A 16,007-nucleotide genomic window follows, 5' to 3' on the forward strand; every position below is an offset into this window, starting at 1 on the left:
GTTCATCATTTGTTTGAAGCCAGCTCACCTCCTGCAACCACTTTTCTGAGAATACGTGCTTCTTTTGCGGTTCGGACTCCTTCTGACATTTCTTTGGAGGTGGAGGAACACCAAAGTAATTGCTTAAAGGAACTTGCTTCTTCGACATCTTTAAGAGTTCAAAAAACTTTTGTCCTCCTCCAGAAAATCTTATGTACGCAAATGCGCGTTGCAACTTCTTATCTGGTGCGCGTCTTTTATTTTGACAGCGAATGCACACCTGCGGACCACTTATGTGCACCCCTGTCTATATTATTGATATTACCATCTTTGCTGCCAGGATTTATGAAACTGTCACTAAGTGTAAAAAAAGTGAATTTTTCAAAGAGCTTCCTAAAATACAGCACAACAGAAATCATAGCAGACAAACTAGTCGCAAATACAGTGCTGCAAATGCCTTCGCCTTTTCTTTTTTGTTGGGTTTTTTTGACTCGACCTACCTGCAGATGGTTGTTCTTGCCTGAAGCTCCTGCTACGTCCCATTGGCTACAAGACTTCTTGGGAATCCTGTGGTTTGTGCGACTGCTGAAGCCACCGCCCACCTCATCATACGGATTCTCCATCAGGTTTTCAGGCAGGTTGTTTGAGCTCTGGCTCCGGGTGATTGTGGGAACTACCCTGGAATTTGTAGGTGCTGTTTCTGCTGTGGAAGTAGCTTGAGACCCAGGGACCATAAGGTGGCCTGATGAGGAGGTGGGTGAGTTGGAAGCAAAGGTGAATCCAGAAAGGGGCAAAGTTGGGAAGTGACCTCTATCCACGCTGGTGTTGTTTTTCAGACCTTGGAAGACACTGTTGGAGTTGAGGTTTTCCATGGAGTGATAGAGGAGTTTGTTCACTGCAGGAGAAGATGAAAAAAACGAATACTTCCACATTTGTTCTAAACTTATTTGTCTGTAAGTGCAAAAGCGACACAGCCAGCTTTGTAACTAAAAAGCCTCAACCACAGGTAATTTTAATAACTGCCTCTGACATACTTAAACTTGCACTTTACCTTGGCGCTGTTCATTATTTGTAGCTCCGGTTGCGCTGGGAGACAGTGACACTCGCGGCAGTATCCTAAAGTTGGTGTTCAGTGAGGCAGTTGCAGTCAGCCGCTGAGGGGAGGGCATGGGCGCGATAGGTACCTCGGTCACATACGTGGCAGGAACATACAGCGGCTTTGCTTTACTGGCTGCCCCGATCCTCCGCACCTGTCAGAGAACAAACAGAATTCCAAAGGCTTTCTCTCTTTTCTGCTACATAAATGCTTTCAGTCCAACCAAGCGGCAACAAACAGCTGAAGGCTGAAGGGGTTGCGGAAATGTTTAATGATACAGCTCATTTTGACATCAAGCACATGCAACGAGTATACCCGCAACTTCCTTTTTAAAAAAATAACATCCTTTTTCTCAGCCCACATCATTTAATGAGCTCAGTGGCTAAAGTGAACAATAACTGAGTAGTTTTTCCAGTGTAAGAGTTACATCTGAATAGCTAGTGTGCAGTATTTGTTCCTTTGATGTGACCGGATGTGCGTTACAGTTGTGAGTACTCTTGCCTCATAGAGAGGAGGTTCTCAGTTTGAATCATGTGGCCGGCTGGGGCTTTTCTGTGTTGAGTGTGCGTTTTCATCCGTGCTTTGAAGTCATCGTGGTGTCAGTTAAATACACGTGTACATCGTTCATTCATCGTCGGCTCACTGTTGTGTTCCAGTCTACTGCTGTATTTTATGCAACAGATGACCATTTAAATATTTAGAGCTACTTTTAAATTCACAATGTAACCCAATGTGACAAAGCATACCTTTTTTAAGAAACACACACACGGACACAACTTTGATCTTGGAGTTAAGCACCTTATACAAATGAGCCGTATTTTGTAGCCCATCATCAACTGTATCTCTTTATGCACAAAAGGTAAAAACACTAAAGTTGTATCCTCCGCCATAGCTCCTCTGGCAGGCCTCCTTTCTCCTCGGCCCTCACTCTTCTGGGTTCATTTTACGAACAGAGACATCCTTCAACACGGCATACCAAGACTGATTTCTAGGTCACAGACAGGAAGATGGAGGAGAAAGGAGACACACAGGCACAAAATAGCTAAAAAGGAGAAAAGCCGCTAGACTGTGGTGCAACGTTTTACATGTAAATCTATTGTAGTTGTACAATATAGGACAGGCCTGCCATTGTTGCTATTTCTTAAACTAAACAAATTTCACAATTTGGACAGAAGTCAGGATTGAATTTAACCTACAGGCAGTTTATTTTGAGGCAGTTCTAGATACACTGTGCCCACAATGTAAAGTTACTCATTAAAATTAGTTTTTATTGTAAAAATATTATTGTTATGTATATGAAAGATGGACATAGGACTATGATGCCCCCCACTGGTTTCTAAAGTTTCAACATTGGCTAGAGTGTTGTCATTCAATCCGATATCACAGGATATCACAGCAAAGAGTGTAACTGAAACACTGGTCCACTGTGTGGATGTCATATTTTATCAGACATCTAGTTTAATCGTTTCTAGCATAAAAGGAGCCTGGAATGTCCTTCATGCCCACCTTGGTCACGAGCGACTTGTTGGATTTAAATATATAATCTCTCCCTGATGGTACTGTAACGTAAGCATGCGTGTCCGTTTCACATTTAAGGCAGCCAATGCATGATATCCACACAGTGGTCCAGCGTGTCTATCACACACTTTTCCATTAAAGTGTATGCATCAGTTCATGGTTAAGGTGCATCACTAGAGACAGACATGTATGCTAATTAATGCTAAATATGTTTAATCTTCACAGGTTTGGGGAAACCTGCAGTCAGCTGAGACTGAAGAAGTCACCTGGATGAGTGACGAAACGTTTCTCCCACTGAAAATGCTACATCCAGATGAACAGAATCAACCTTTTGGGATTTACTTACCTGGATGATTGATTATGCATCAAGACACCCTAATGTTAAGGCTTACTAAAGTTTGAAAGAATGAGCTGTAACAAAATAACCTCATGCAAATGTGTTCAATAGGACCATATAAGTGAGAGACCCAATCTGTTTCTGTATCAGGCTGTAAACACGTTTCTTTCTACTGTAAAGGAAGGAAGTCTTTGTCACTTATGTGTTGACATCCTTTTTTAGCCCTGCAACATCTTCTAAGGCTTCTAGTAAAATATGAATTTATCCTTCTCAGAAACCTACAGTATGTTGCTCTATTTATACATGTTTTTGTTTTCATGACATTTATGAGTCCACTGACGCAAAAGACAGAGAAAATTAAAAAAAATTTCTCACCTGCCACCAATCAGCGTTCGTCTTCTTCAGGAGAATGAAGCGTTCACCTTCCCGTATGCAAACCTGCCGTCCGTCTGCTCCACGGTAGCTGTAGTCATACTGGGCCTCGAGGACCACTGTACCACTGGGGACTCCACACACCGTCATCCCCCTGCTGTTCACTACAGATCCTGCAGCAGGCTGCTGATGACCAAAAGAGCGCCGCCAAGAACCAGAGAGCATGGCTTTCCCACAGTCCTGTTCAGCAAGCTTTGCTGGAAGTATGCTGATCTGTGATTTGAGTTGGGACAGTGCAGGGTAGGCAAGACAGGAGCCAGGACTTTGCCATGCTCTGAAACAGGCACATGGACAGACAAACACAGTGTGAGAGAGAGGGAGAGATTACCAAAGCTGTGAGAGAACAATGTAGAAATGTCACCTGGTGCTGTGCAGGTTCAAAGAGAGCGAATCTGAATCCTTTCAGAGCTAAAAATGGAGGTCTGCATTAAGCTGTTGAAAATCACCAAGCTATAAAAAATATCTCTATTTTAGAGTTGGCAGGGTTTTTCTCTTTGTGAAATTTCTCTTTCAAGTCATCTCATCCAATTGTCTTTTCTGTTTTACATCACTGTAAAATTTATATCTTTGGAATTTGCATTGGTCCTTACATTAAGCAAGACTTTATTTTGATCTTTAGGCATTTATTGCATTTTTTCATTTACTAACAACTGGCTTTTAATTATCCACCAACTGCACAAAAATAGCTCAGTGACGGCATGGATCACTGCAATAACATTCACAAATGAATAAAATAAACTTTTCTTTCCCACTTCCTATTTTGCTATATTTAGTAGACAAGCAGGAGGATGAAGTGCTGATATTTGTACACAACCACAGTGCACCACTTTTCTATTGTCCTTTCATCCTGTTAGAAGAGACCCATGTGAGTGAATAGCTCATGCGTATGGAAGATGTAAGGAGCGCAGTATACCTAAAATAGCATCTGTCTCCATCTCTCCACCTGAGCCAGCATCCCTAAGCTAAACCCTTGCTTTATGCAGCCAAGACCCGCTTACATAAGAGAACATCTAACTTTCTGCCAGACACATAGAAATACAGCCTCACACACTGACAGTAAATACACCCACCATCCCTACAAGCAAATCTGCAAACACACGAGCATGAACAGAAGGGGAACATCCCGAGCTACGTAGCAGCAGTCAGACCTGCTGTACCTCACGTCACTGAGGATGGGAGAGTCCAGGGATGCTGGACAAGACAAGAGAAAGGAAAAGGTCTGGAAGCTGGGGATAAGCCAAATGATACAACAAGACCACATTGTTAGAGCTAGGTGAGAAAATAATAAAACCAGAGTAGTAGAGGAATGGAAGAAGCTTAACAGAGCTGTGAGCTGATGTGAGGGCGGCCAGGGATAGCTGGCTGAACCTTGATAATCCGACTGTTATTAAAGCACGGGAAAGAATATGTAACCCCCCACGGCTATAGAGAATTGCAGTAAAACCCGTCTGTAACAGCATATGGGTGGAAGAACTGCCTGCCTGGAAGACAGTCTGGCTAACACTAGCAGGAAGTGCACTGGAAGGCACACAGGAGCATTTCATCAAAATGTAATGAATCTGAATAAAAGCCATACCACGTTATGAATAGAATAACTAAAGAGACATCGGCTAACGTCCCTTTTGCACATTAGAAAAATGGGAAGCAATTGAAATTGCGAAGTAGCTATTACGCATTAATGATCACATAAAACTATTTTGCACGCCTTCAAATTAATATTCTTTTACTATATGAAACATTTTATGAAAAGTGCAATACAAGAGATGAGAATTGCTGAAAAATAGAGTTCTACTGTATACACAAGCTGAAAAATAAATCATAGCTGTTGTTAATATTCACTCACCGACCACTTCTTTAGGTACGCCTGTTCAACTGAAATATATGATAAGCCAATAACATGGCAGCAAAATGCATTTAAGCATACACACATGGTAAAGATGACCTCCTTAAATTTTAAATGAGGATGACGGAGCATCAGGAAGTGATTTAAAGGACTTTGAGCGTGGAAGATGGGCTGATCCGAGTCTTTCAGAAACTGCTGATTTATTGAGACCATCTCTAGTGTTTACAGAAAATGGTTAGGAAAATAGAAAATACCCAGTGAGCTACAGTTCTCTAGGTGACAATACTTTGTTGATGCCAACGGAGGATGTCCAGACTGCTTTAAGCATATAAGAAGGCAACAATAGCTCAAACACCTGCTGACTGCAACCAAAGTATGTAGAAGAGATCTTTCAGAATACACAAAATATTGAAGTTAGAAGCAGATGGGATACAGCAGCAGAAGACCACACTGGATGTAGGTTAACAAGAGGAAACTGAGGCTACAAATCATGTTGGCTTTCCTGATTGTACCAGTGGTTTAGGCTGTTGGTGGTAGTGTGATGGTGTGGGGGATATTGGGGCCCCTAATACCAACCAGTCATTGTTTAAACACCACAGTCTACCTGAGTAATTTTGATGACAAATCTGCAGCAACTGTGTGATGCTATCGCATTGATATGGACCAAGATCTCAGAGGAATGTTTGCACCTTGTTGAATCTGTGCCACAAGTAAGACAGTTTTAAGGACAAAAGGGGATCCAACCTGATACTAGAAAGATGTACCTAATAAAGTGGGCAGTGGAGAAATATTTAGAAATATGACTGCACTATTTAAAAGTGCAGCTAAGTTCAGGAGGGACAGAGGCAGAAGTCAGAGGCACGAGGCAAGCAAGCAAACAGGAAACAGCATGCACGCAGCAAGGTTCAACCACAGTTTGGGTCATATCCTTTCCATCTTGCCATTTGTTTTTCTGACTTGCCATATCACTGGGAGTTTTAGTTACAGTTTGTAAAATCTAACGGCCAAACAACTGCTACGTTTCATGCAAGTGCTGATGAGTTGCACTGACAACGAGACTGGAGCGCAGCACCGTTAGATGCAGTAATTACACAAAACTAAGCAGAAAGTGGTAGTTGTTTTTAGGCTTAACAATCTTGCTGCACGGCTTCGGTAATGTGTAATTTGCTATTTACATAAGCCAAAATTACAACTTACCCTTGGCGTAAAAAAGAAGATAAAAACAAACAGTAATCATATAGAGGGTCCAGGATGTGCTCTTCTCCACACACAAACAGGAAGAGCTTTAATGACGCTTCTGCACACCTGTTTGCCTTTTCCTGTCTTTACTCTTTGAAATTACTAACTGATAAGAAGACATCAAAAAATAAAGTAAAGGAAAAGCAGATTAGACTATCCACACGCTGCTACAACAGAGCCTGCATGGTTTATTATACTGTGTGCAAATTAGGCTGCTACTGCAGGGTTAAAGTCCTTGGTTGTATTAATCTGGATTTCAGTATGACTCTCCCAAAGGGCGACAGCTAAGACAGTTTTCAAAGTGGAGACAAAGTATCTCAGCAAATTCTTTAGAATTCCATGACTCAACATTTTAATTACCGTCACTGTGTATTATTCACATCGGCTATTTACTGAAATAATCCAAAAAAGGGTTACAATCTCAGTAGAATTTCAGAATTTTTTCACCAATAGCAAAATGAAAAATATTTAAGATCTCACGTCAGCATCTACAAAAAGAAAATAAGACCAGAGTGTCTATTTGCAGGTCACATAGCAGCAGAGCGGGCACTGGCGTCATTCGCCCAAACAAAACAGTGAAGACCATATGGTGTCAGAGACAGACACAGGCACCCTGTCAAGGCTGTTGAGAGGCACGAGTGGTTTGTGCCAGGGACTGAGGGCTCAGGGATTATGACGCGGTATCAACAACCAAATATGAAGGAATTTAGGGACGAAATAAAAATAGATGAAAATAAGTGAGGAGGGAGAAAAACTCAGTGAATGCTGCATTTGTCTGTCTGCCTTTGCTTGAGTGTTTCCACTTTAACTCAGACTCTGTGTGCATGCAAGTCAAAGTGAGTTGAAGGAGTGGAAAGTATACAATTTGTGCATGCATGCGAAACAGCCAGAGAGAGGGAAAGAGAGCAGGAGAGACTCACCGTGGTCCTGAAGTAAGAGTTTGTCTACATCAACAACATCACCAGCTCACTCGATGTTCAGAGCCACACATCTGATAAGCCTTAAACATACAACGTACAATAAAAATTAAGAGGCATAACCTTTTTCCGTGTATTAAAAAAATGGACACATACTAGCAGCTCCGTCCTGCAGAAAATCAAACAGAGGCTGTCTTTATCATTCATCCATGCACAGACCATACAAAACACAGTTAATCCCATGCAGGCAATTATCCTTCCTCCACTCACTGAACCCCTGCTGACCCCCCCATCCATCATTTAGCCAGCATTTTGCCCATGCACTGAAAGCAACGAGAATGAAAGAGACAGAAGGAGCGTGAGCTGGATGTTACTCATTCATGCAAATAAACAATACTTAAACTTGAGAAGCAGAAACATAACAAGGGGAAGAAACCATGTGAGAGTCGTTCTGCGCTGAACAAACAAAAGCAACCAGCAGTCCAGCTGATTGATTGAGCTATTGATCCAACTGGAAAGCTGGCTGGTCAACGCTTTCGCTGGACGTCAGAAATACTCTACACACCACCACACAGTCGTAAACACTGAAGCAGAGGAAAATGCATGCCTCAAAATCGTCTCAGGTTTCCTATTTAATACCTGGATAAGTTTCAGATAAGTCTAAAATGTTTCACATAGCACGCTGAACTACCAGTAAGAAGGACCTGGCGTTATACCATCAGTATGTTTCAGTCAAATCAGCAATCCGGAGAGGCCACTGGATTAAGTACTTTAGGGATTATACGCCTCCTTGGTAGCTGTGCATGTTTTAGTCAAACATTTTCCAAAACATTCATTCATATTTAAAATGACTTCTTCTGAAATGCATATCTTTTCAAAAAATACACATTTTAAAACACACACACACACATGTATATGTAGTATGTATATCATATGTACATGATATATGTACACATGACATATTACACAATATGTAACTATTCGAAACCGATATATCAAGGGACACAAGATGCATCCTCCTAAAATCCAAAGAGTAAGTATCTATAGTGTCAGAACACAGTGCTTCAGAATTGCCCCTTCAGCAGAAATAACCTTGTGATATCCTTTTTGTATAACTGTCCACCATTCTCTTGCAGCTACTTGATGAATTTATGGCCACTCCTCAGTTGAAGATGATTGGGGATTTTCTTGCATGTACTGTCTGTTAATCCCGTAACATATCTGTGGGATTCAAATGTTTTCGACAATGTTATAACCTAACCCCGGATTTCTTCTTTTGGAGCCATTAAAATGTGGATTTATAGAATCATTATGAAAGGTCCACCTCCAATTCAGCGTCAACATTTGAAGCGCAGATGGCCTGACGTTTATTTTCAGGCACTCTTTGGTATGATGCACAATTAATAGCTGAATCACCAACTGCAAGCTGCCCAGTCTCTGAAGCAGCGAGGCAATGCTAAGTATTTCCACCAACATGCTTCACAGTGGTTTGAGGTACATCTTTCAAAATCTATCTTTGGTCAGCTATGGCCAAACAACTATCTTCAAATCATCTGTTCAAAAGACACTATTCTAACAGGCATGCAGGTCCTTTACCTACAAACTGTAGCTATAGGCCTATCCAGCTAAGCCGTGCTATAGAGAAGCCATTCAAAACAAAGAGCCTCTTTTCAGTGCCATGAAAGCAGTCACTGATAACACATTTAAATTTGCCCGATAAAGACAACATCTGTTCTTTTTATTCATGATTTGTTATCGTTGACAGTTTTTTTGCACTTCTTCCTCTTCTTCATATGGTAAATGGCCTGTATTTGTACAGCGCTTTTCTAGTCCCTAAGGACCCCAAAGCGCTTTACACAACCTGTCATCCACCCATTCACACACACATTCACACACTGGTGATGGCCACCCTGGGGCGCACTGACAGAGGCCGGACACTGGAGCCACCGGGCCCTCTGACCACCACCAGGCGGCAACTGGTGAAGTGTCTTGCCCAAGGACACAACGACCGAGACTGTCCAAGCCGGGGCTCGAACCGGCAACCTTCCGATTACAAGGCGAACTCCCAACTCTTGAGCCACGATCGCCCCATATGGTTACCTTTAATGTTTAACCTCAGCACTGAACCAAAAAAAACAAACATCTACAAGTGATTCATTTACTGTTGCACGTGATGATGATTTTGTATGGCAGCACACCTGCAAGCAACTTTTTTGGGTTTGTGTTTTTGAGGGCCCGCTACAATCGAAGGAAGCTGTAAATACATATGATCTGGAAAAGCATTGGTGTGAAGTATAAATGATGTGTTGTTTATGTTTTAAGGGATTCATGCAAACCCACATGCCATAACGCTGCAGAAAACATCCTGAGGCTACACAGTAAATGCAAACTACAATGTCATAAACGCTATATTTAGAGGAGAGATAACAGATATTTAAAAGCACATGAGAAGTAAGACATGGTTTTAATAATTTTCCCCAATTTTCATATCATTTCCAATAATCAATGTAATAATTGCTCCAAACAGCTCCGGCGTCTGAAAGACAAGACAGGTTTATCTCCCACGGAGACGATTTAAAATCGCTGGGCCAATCAAACTTCACCACATGGCAGGACTGGAAAGGAGTAAAGGGTGGAGAGCTTGGTGTCATATCATATCCATATTCATTCCATACGTTTGAAGTGGAAAGAAGGCGGCTTTAATAATCATGGCTACACGGTGTTCAAAGAGAGATGAGACATGAGGAAGAGGAATATAGACTGAATGAGGAACTTCAAAGGGTTTCCGCGTACACTGCCATATCTGTATACACACAGAAAACACACACTCACATGCACGTACACTGTACTGTATTTACATATAAATGTCTATAACCCAAGGCGTCACAGGAAAATAAGACAAAAAGTTGCTGCATGTGAGACACGCAGCTCAGTTACATTAATTACCACAACAATAAGTAAAAAGTAAGTCACTGTAAGCAAACAGGGCTGCTGAATTAATAACTGTGTCAGCCAAACAACTTTTCATATCTCAGTTCTTCACAGTGTCATCACTATATGCAAACAAGCATCCAAGTTTGCCTGCTACACTGGCAGCTGGAGCTCCAACCTTTAGTCAGGTAAGTATTGCAATCAGTGAGATATTGCATCACTTCTTACATTAAAGGGCTCTGTAGCACAGCGCTGTCTTAAAATAAGCACAGGGATGCCTCAAATGTTTCCTCAAATCAGTGCTTAACCAAACCGTATGTTGCATTACCTAAACTGCACTTTAAAACTGCCTGCATTTAATGCTTGCTTTCAGCAGTGAGCGATAAACATAATTAATGTAAAATCTGCCTCAGCCAAAGTCAAATCAGATTTTCTGTATATTTCAAAACATGGTCTGTTTCAATGTCTTCACAATATAAACAGCAATCAATCCTTATCTTTAAACTGTCAATTCAGAAAAACACCCTCTACAGCAAAAATGAAGACAAAAGAAAAAACACCCTCTTCACAATAATGAGCTCATTTACACATTTAGCTGGAAATCGGTCTCCTCGCTGTCTGATGAGCAGCTCTGCTGACGACAGCCATGTGAAGGAATGCAGTGTATGGATGTACAGTTATAACTACTAGGGCTGATGTCTCTCTCTCCATATGAGACAAATGCCTCAAGCCAAAACAGCCTTTCATCCTCGCAGAGCCATGCATTATTGATGATTAGACCAGAGAGAGACACTGAAACACACACTGTGTTTCCCAGTGTGCTGGCAGGATGACGAATCTGTGTATGAAAGCATGTATGCGCTTATATGTGACTAAACAGGTGGGCTGGATTCTTTTAATGATCAGCTGAGTAAACTGTTACTGAGCCAATCAGAAAAGCAGAAAGTGACAGCGGAGCAGCCATTGGCTCAAGCCCGCTACTGTCATTGTGACAACAACGTCTGTGACCGACTGCGATCTCCAGTGTCTCCAGTGCGTGTTATCTTTTTCTTGTTGCGCATCGCAGCATTGCATATGTGTGATGCCATCATTTCAAGGGTTTGCTGATGCAATGCTTGTGTTTACAATGAACCCTGCAGCCTGCATCGACACATAGCAAACTTCTTCAGAGACTTCACATGTATACTACTCAACTTCCCATTTCCCACATTTGAATATAAACAACAACCAGACAAACCAGTGTGCCAGTTCGGCAGAGTAGCGCATGATTGCCCAGGGGGCAGTCTTTAAAGAAAGTATCACGTTTTTTTAATTAGCTTTTGGATTTTACAGAAGAAAACAAGGTAAAAAACACACTGCCAACACACTTCTAGCTTACATACCAAACAAGCATGAAATGCTTCTTATTTCAGTAAGCAGCTTACATATAAGAAACAGCACTAAATGTTTTGGAAACACTAACATCATATTTTAAAGCCAATAAAATGACACCATTCAAAACTGTCTTCATAGAATTATTTTTAATCTGATTGACAATGTTATCGCTATCTTAATCTATGAGCACAACTTATGACATACAGCAGCAACATTTTTCTGCAACATTTCATTTTCAAATGTCAGAAAATACGGGAAAAATAAACACAGAGACCTTCCAGTCCAAGGCGACATGTTAACCGCGCTTGATTTGTATCCTGAACATTTAAACCCAAAGATCATTTTACAGCTTTTCCTTGCTCAGAATGGACCAATGGGGAGTACATGTGTAAACATGGTGGCTACATGTTACCTTGCTTGACAAAAATAATGTTTTTGTATGTTGGTGGCATTCCTTTGGCTCTGCAAAACCTCTTTGTCAGGAGTGCCAATAATTCACTTTTAAGGAGAACACATAAAAGCAGCAAATCTGCATTTGAGAAACCAGAACCAGAATATATGTTTCTGATTAAAAATGACTTGTCAAAATTGTCAATGTGAGTGGAATGACTGATTAATGTGAGGAAACTGCTTTAGCACTAAAACAAATTGTGATAAGGAACTAAAGAGACTGATTTATTTTCTCGATAAAGGTTGATAAAGCAAGACATCGAGTCTGCAGAGCCCTGATTTTTGATTTTTTTTTTTGTCTGAAGCACAACATGTGTGCCGTGTGTTATTTTCTATACTTTATGAAGTAAATCAAAATAAATAATGAGCTTTTTTGGTAGGTAGTTGGTGACTATAAAAAAATGTATTATTGCTAATACTCGTATATTAAGTATCAGTTAATGACGAGCAAACAAGCTAGCCTTCTTTCACCGTATTTCCCAAACCAAATGTCATATGGAAGTCAATATTTATTATTTACAGAATAAAAAATGAATCTTCTCTGACTGGGCTGGTGAGTTGTTGCCGAGCCTGTGGGAATGTGAGGTACATTGATGTTTCTAATGAAGAGCTCTGAGCTCCATTGATCCACCGGGGATGAGAGTGAGCTGTCAAAAGCTATCAGGCAAGTCAAAGACCCACTTTTAGCTGTGTGTAGCTAAAGTGAGCACGATAGTGTTGAGGCGCAAGGAAGAGCAGCTAAACATCCCACGGCAAAGGGTATAGAGAGGAGACACACACACACACACACACACACACACACACACACACAGAGGCACAGCTGTGATGCCCTCAGAGCATTCAAGCGGTTATTTGTTTAGTAAAGGGGCATTGCACAGTTAACAATAAGGTTTACAATGTGTCAAGTGATCAGTTAAAGTGTACGACCTTCTGGTCCAATATTTAGGTTAGATTTATTTTTAAAAAAGAAAAGCAGCAAATACCAAATTTTAATCAATTTCCTTTAAGAATGGTTAAAATTATTGCTGATTATTTTTTTATCTGCAGCAAGTCATCTCAGCACTAACGCAATCTTAGCACGTCTGGTTCCTGTTGTCACATTAACATCTACATGTGCATGACACAGCCTAGTGAAAGCAAAAATGACTGCATTGATACTTTAAGTACAAGCAGGATTAAATGGGATTAAAACACAGCACAAATGTGAATGTAAGCACCACTGCTATATTACACCGTAGCTGCCATCACTGCTTTCATATAGACACTGTATAGCAGGTAAATCAGGACCTGTGCTGTTCTCCAATGGGATGCAACAATATGTATCATGAAAATGTAATGAAAAGATGCCAAAAGATGTGCGTACGGGTGGGTGAGGATAGGAAGTGAAAACAGTGGGAGGTGTGGGCGACCAATGGCATAATGTCACCATGAGCCAGCGTGATTTTGTTCTATTCAAGCAGATGAGACAAATTACTAATGACTGTATTTATGGCATGCACATACCACACACTACACTGTCACTGTAACTTAAAGAGAACCCAACTGCCACTAAAAATCCCACTATTACAGTATAAGTACAAGTAATTTATTTAAAAAAGACCGCGTGTGTGGGGGGGAGGCCAAATACACCCTGGACAGATCACATCTATATCACAGGACTTATTTACATCACATTGGTAATTCTTTAAGCTCATCAAACATAAGAATATGCTTTAATTTAAAAATAAATGAATATAGAACTTAGCAGTTTTGACTGTGTGACAGTTGGCAGACTTCACTCTTTCATCTCCGAGCAGCTGTGAGTGGTATTTATAACCTAAACAATTAATCAAAGAATAAGCAAGAAAAATGCAAACTGATTAAAGTTTAAACTACACCTGCTGCACGATTTACATCTGATTAAACACCTGCTCTATGTCATGTTTTCCTCTGCAAATACATTAAATTCAACATTTTCTACTTGATATAAAAAGGCTGGACAAAACAGAGGCTGGTTTCTCTCAGGGAAACAGTCAACGACCACTCTATAAAATATATTTTCCACACAAACATTTGAAGTTCAAAGCTAAAACAAGTTAATCATGGATAAAGTGCTTTATAACCAAGAGACAAACCAATAAACGAACACCAAAGAAAGAACATATGGTAGATTCGGGGGCCTTTAGGGCTGCTTTTCAGGACCAGATGTCTTCAGGAACCGGAGATAGAGAAACAGTCCGCACAGCAGAAAACACAAACGTGAGTTGAGGTCTTTCTGCACCAAATGATCTGCTACTGCAAGGACATGTTTGCTCCGCATGTTGCATATAAGCAGCTATACATTTCTCACTGTGATAAAAACAGACTGCCCACAGACTTACTGAGATATTAGAGTGCAGCAAGAATACTTTGACAAGTAACATACCACAATGTGAAAGGCTCGAGTCCCTCAATCTTTTCTTTGACACTGCATCCACAGCAGTCTGTGGAGCACAGCAGTAATTAGAGTGAACTTGTAGCCCTCATCTTAATGCTGGTACGGGGGCGCTTTTAATCAGCAAAGTTGCAAGCAGAGAATAATCTTTCAGCCTGTTGTCGTCACAGGCTGGCGTAAAAGGGAGCAAATCTCCTGCTTTGCGTGGACTTAAGAATGATTATGAAAGAGCGAAAATGCAATGCATCAGTCAAAGTGTTTCCATCACACCCTGTGGTTAACCCATCCATGCACTTGTATGCACGCATGTAGTGTCAGAAGCAGGATGCAAATATTTCTGTATGAAAAGTGTCATATGTAAAGTGATGATATGAGGATTTTTTATCAGCGCGACCTTTAAAAAGATGATGAGATGGCCAACAGAGAGTCGTGGTGTCTGCACAATCGTAGTAATGAAATTAGTCAAGAAAACAGAATGAAAAATGGAGAGTGAGAAGTCAATACTGTGTGTATAAGGGGAGGGGAAAAGGAAACTTTGAAGAGTGGAAAGTGCTCTTCAGCAGGAAATGGTTGGAGGTTGAAAATCTGCTTTTGTCTTGGGCCTATAAGTTAGCCGTTTGTGGGTTTGTTTCAGTTCAGCAGTTGTAATAACTGTATATACAGCATGTGGTTTCAAAGTCTCATGTTCTGAGATGTTTGTTTTGGAAAACGTAGGCATGTAAACTATTTATAGAGGCAGAATTGACAGGGCCTGCCGACATATTTTTTTGACAACAAAGAGTAAAACTTTGTTGTCAAGGTGGAATAATTCTCATATTGTACCTACAAAATTAATGCTTGCATCCAAAATACATAAAAATGAAGCATAATCAATGTAAAGGTGCAGAAAGGAAATCAGTAAATAAATAAATAAATAAAACACATTACACAAAAATCATTTGTCTTTTGTATGTTTGAGTGGGAATGAAAGTTTCAATCTATAGCCAAATGTGGCAACAACAACTCCTACAAATGAAATTCGAACATCTCGTGGTTCAGTGTTTCCACAAATAACAGTGAATTCAAACTGGATCACAAATAGTTTTTGCAAAAATGTATAAATATTTTTGCGGAAAATGAGTTCTCTCTGCAAACAATTCAATAGTGATCAATCTTCTTTTCGTGTGAGGGGCACAACTCACCTTGCAGCGACGTGATGACTGCTGAGTTATGTCTCCAGAGCGCGCTGTAGATATATAAGCACTTGCGCCTCGGTAAGTTTGCTTTGCCTCTCTTGTGGGAAGAGTAAAGATAACTTCACATCATTCGTTTAACGGGAGCAGAAGAAAGAACTCCGAGGTGCACTTTTCCTAATTAATAGTCATGCATGGACACTAAGTTACCCCTGCAGCCCATGATGATGGAGACTCCTCGCTCTTTAAGCGGATGGAAAAATAGTCTGAGCTGGACGGGTTTGGTGTTTTAAGATTGGTTACAGT

At 40.7% G+C, this 16,007-nt stretch overlaps 1 protein-coding gene across 6 annotated transcripts in view; it reads right to left on the bottom strand.

Annotated features, from left to right (window-relative positions):
• Positions 1-15,967, bottom strand: part of arhgap9 (Rho GTPase activating protein 9) — a 46,378-nt gene extending 30,411 nt beyond the window's left edge. For 3 of the 6 annotated variants that reach the window (XM_005740038.1, XM_013912655.1, XM_013912651.1), the window contains exons 1-4: positions 15,711-15,967; positions 3,306-3,636; positions 1,031-1,229; positions 480-874 (exon numbers count right to left, since the gene is read on the bottom strand). In XM_005740038.1, coding sequence (XP_005740095.1) covers positions 480-874; positions 1,031-1,229; positions 3,306-3,527 — 816 coding nt within the window. In that variant the 5' untranslated portion in view covers positions 3,528-3,636; positions 15,711-15,967. Of the gene's footprint in view, positions 1-479; positions 875-1,030; positions 1,230-3,305; positions 3,637-3,723; positions 3,743-6,402; positions 6,436-7,364; positions 7,405-15,710 lie in introns of those variants that run through there. The other 3 variants (XM_013912652.1, XM_013912654.1, XM_013912653.1) reach the window with 3 other exon arrangements.
• Positions 15,968-16,007: the final 40 nt, after the last annotated feature.

Source organism: Pundamilia nyererei, unplaced genomic scaffold (genome assembly GCF_000239375.1).
Source record: "Pundamilia nyererei isolate P.nyererei 1_Seehausen unplaced genomic scaffold, PunNye1.0 scaffold00096, whole genome shotgun sequence".
In the NCBI taxonomy this organism is placed as follows: domain Eukaryota; kingdom Metazoa; phylum Chordata; class Actinopteri; order Cichliformes; family Cichlidae; genus Pundamilia; species Pundamilia nyererei.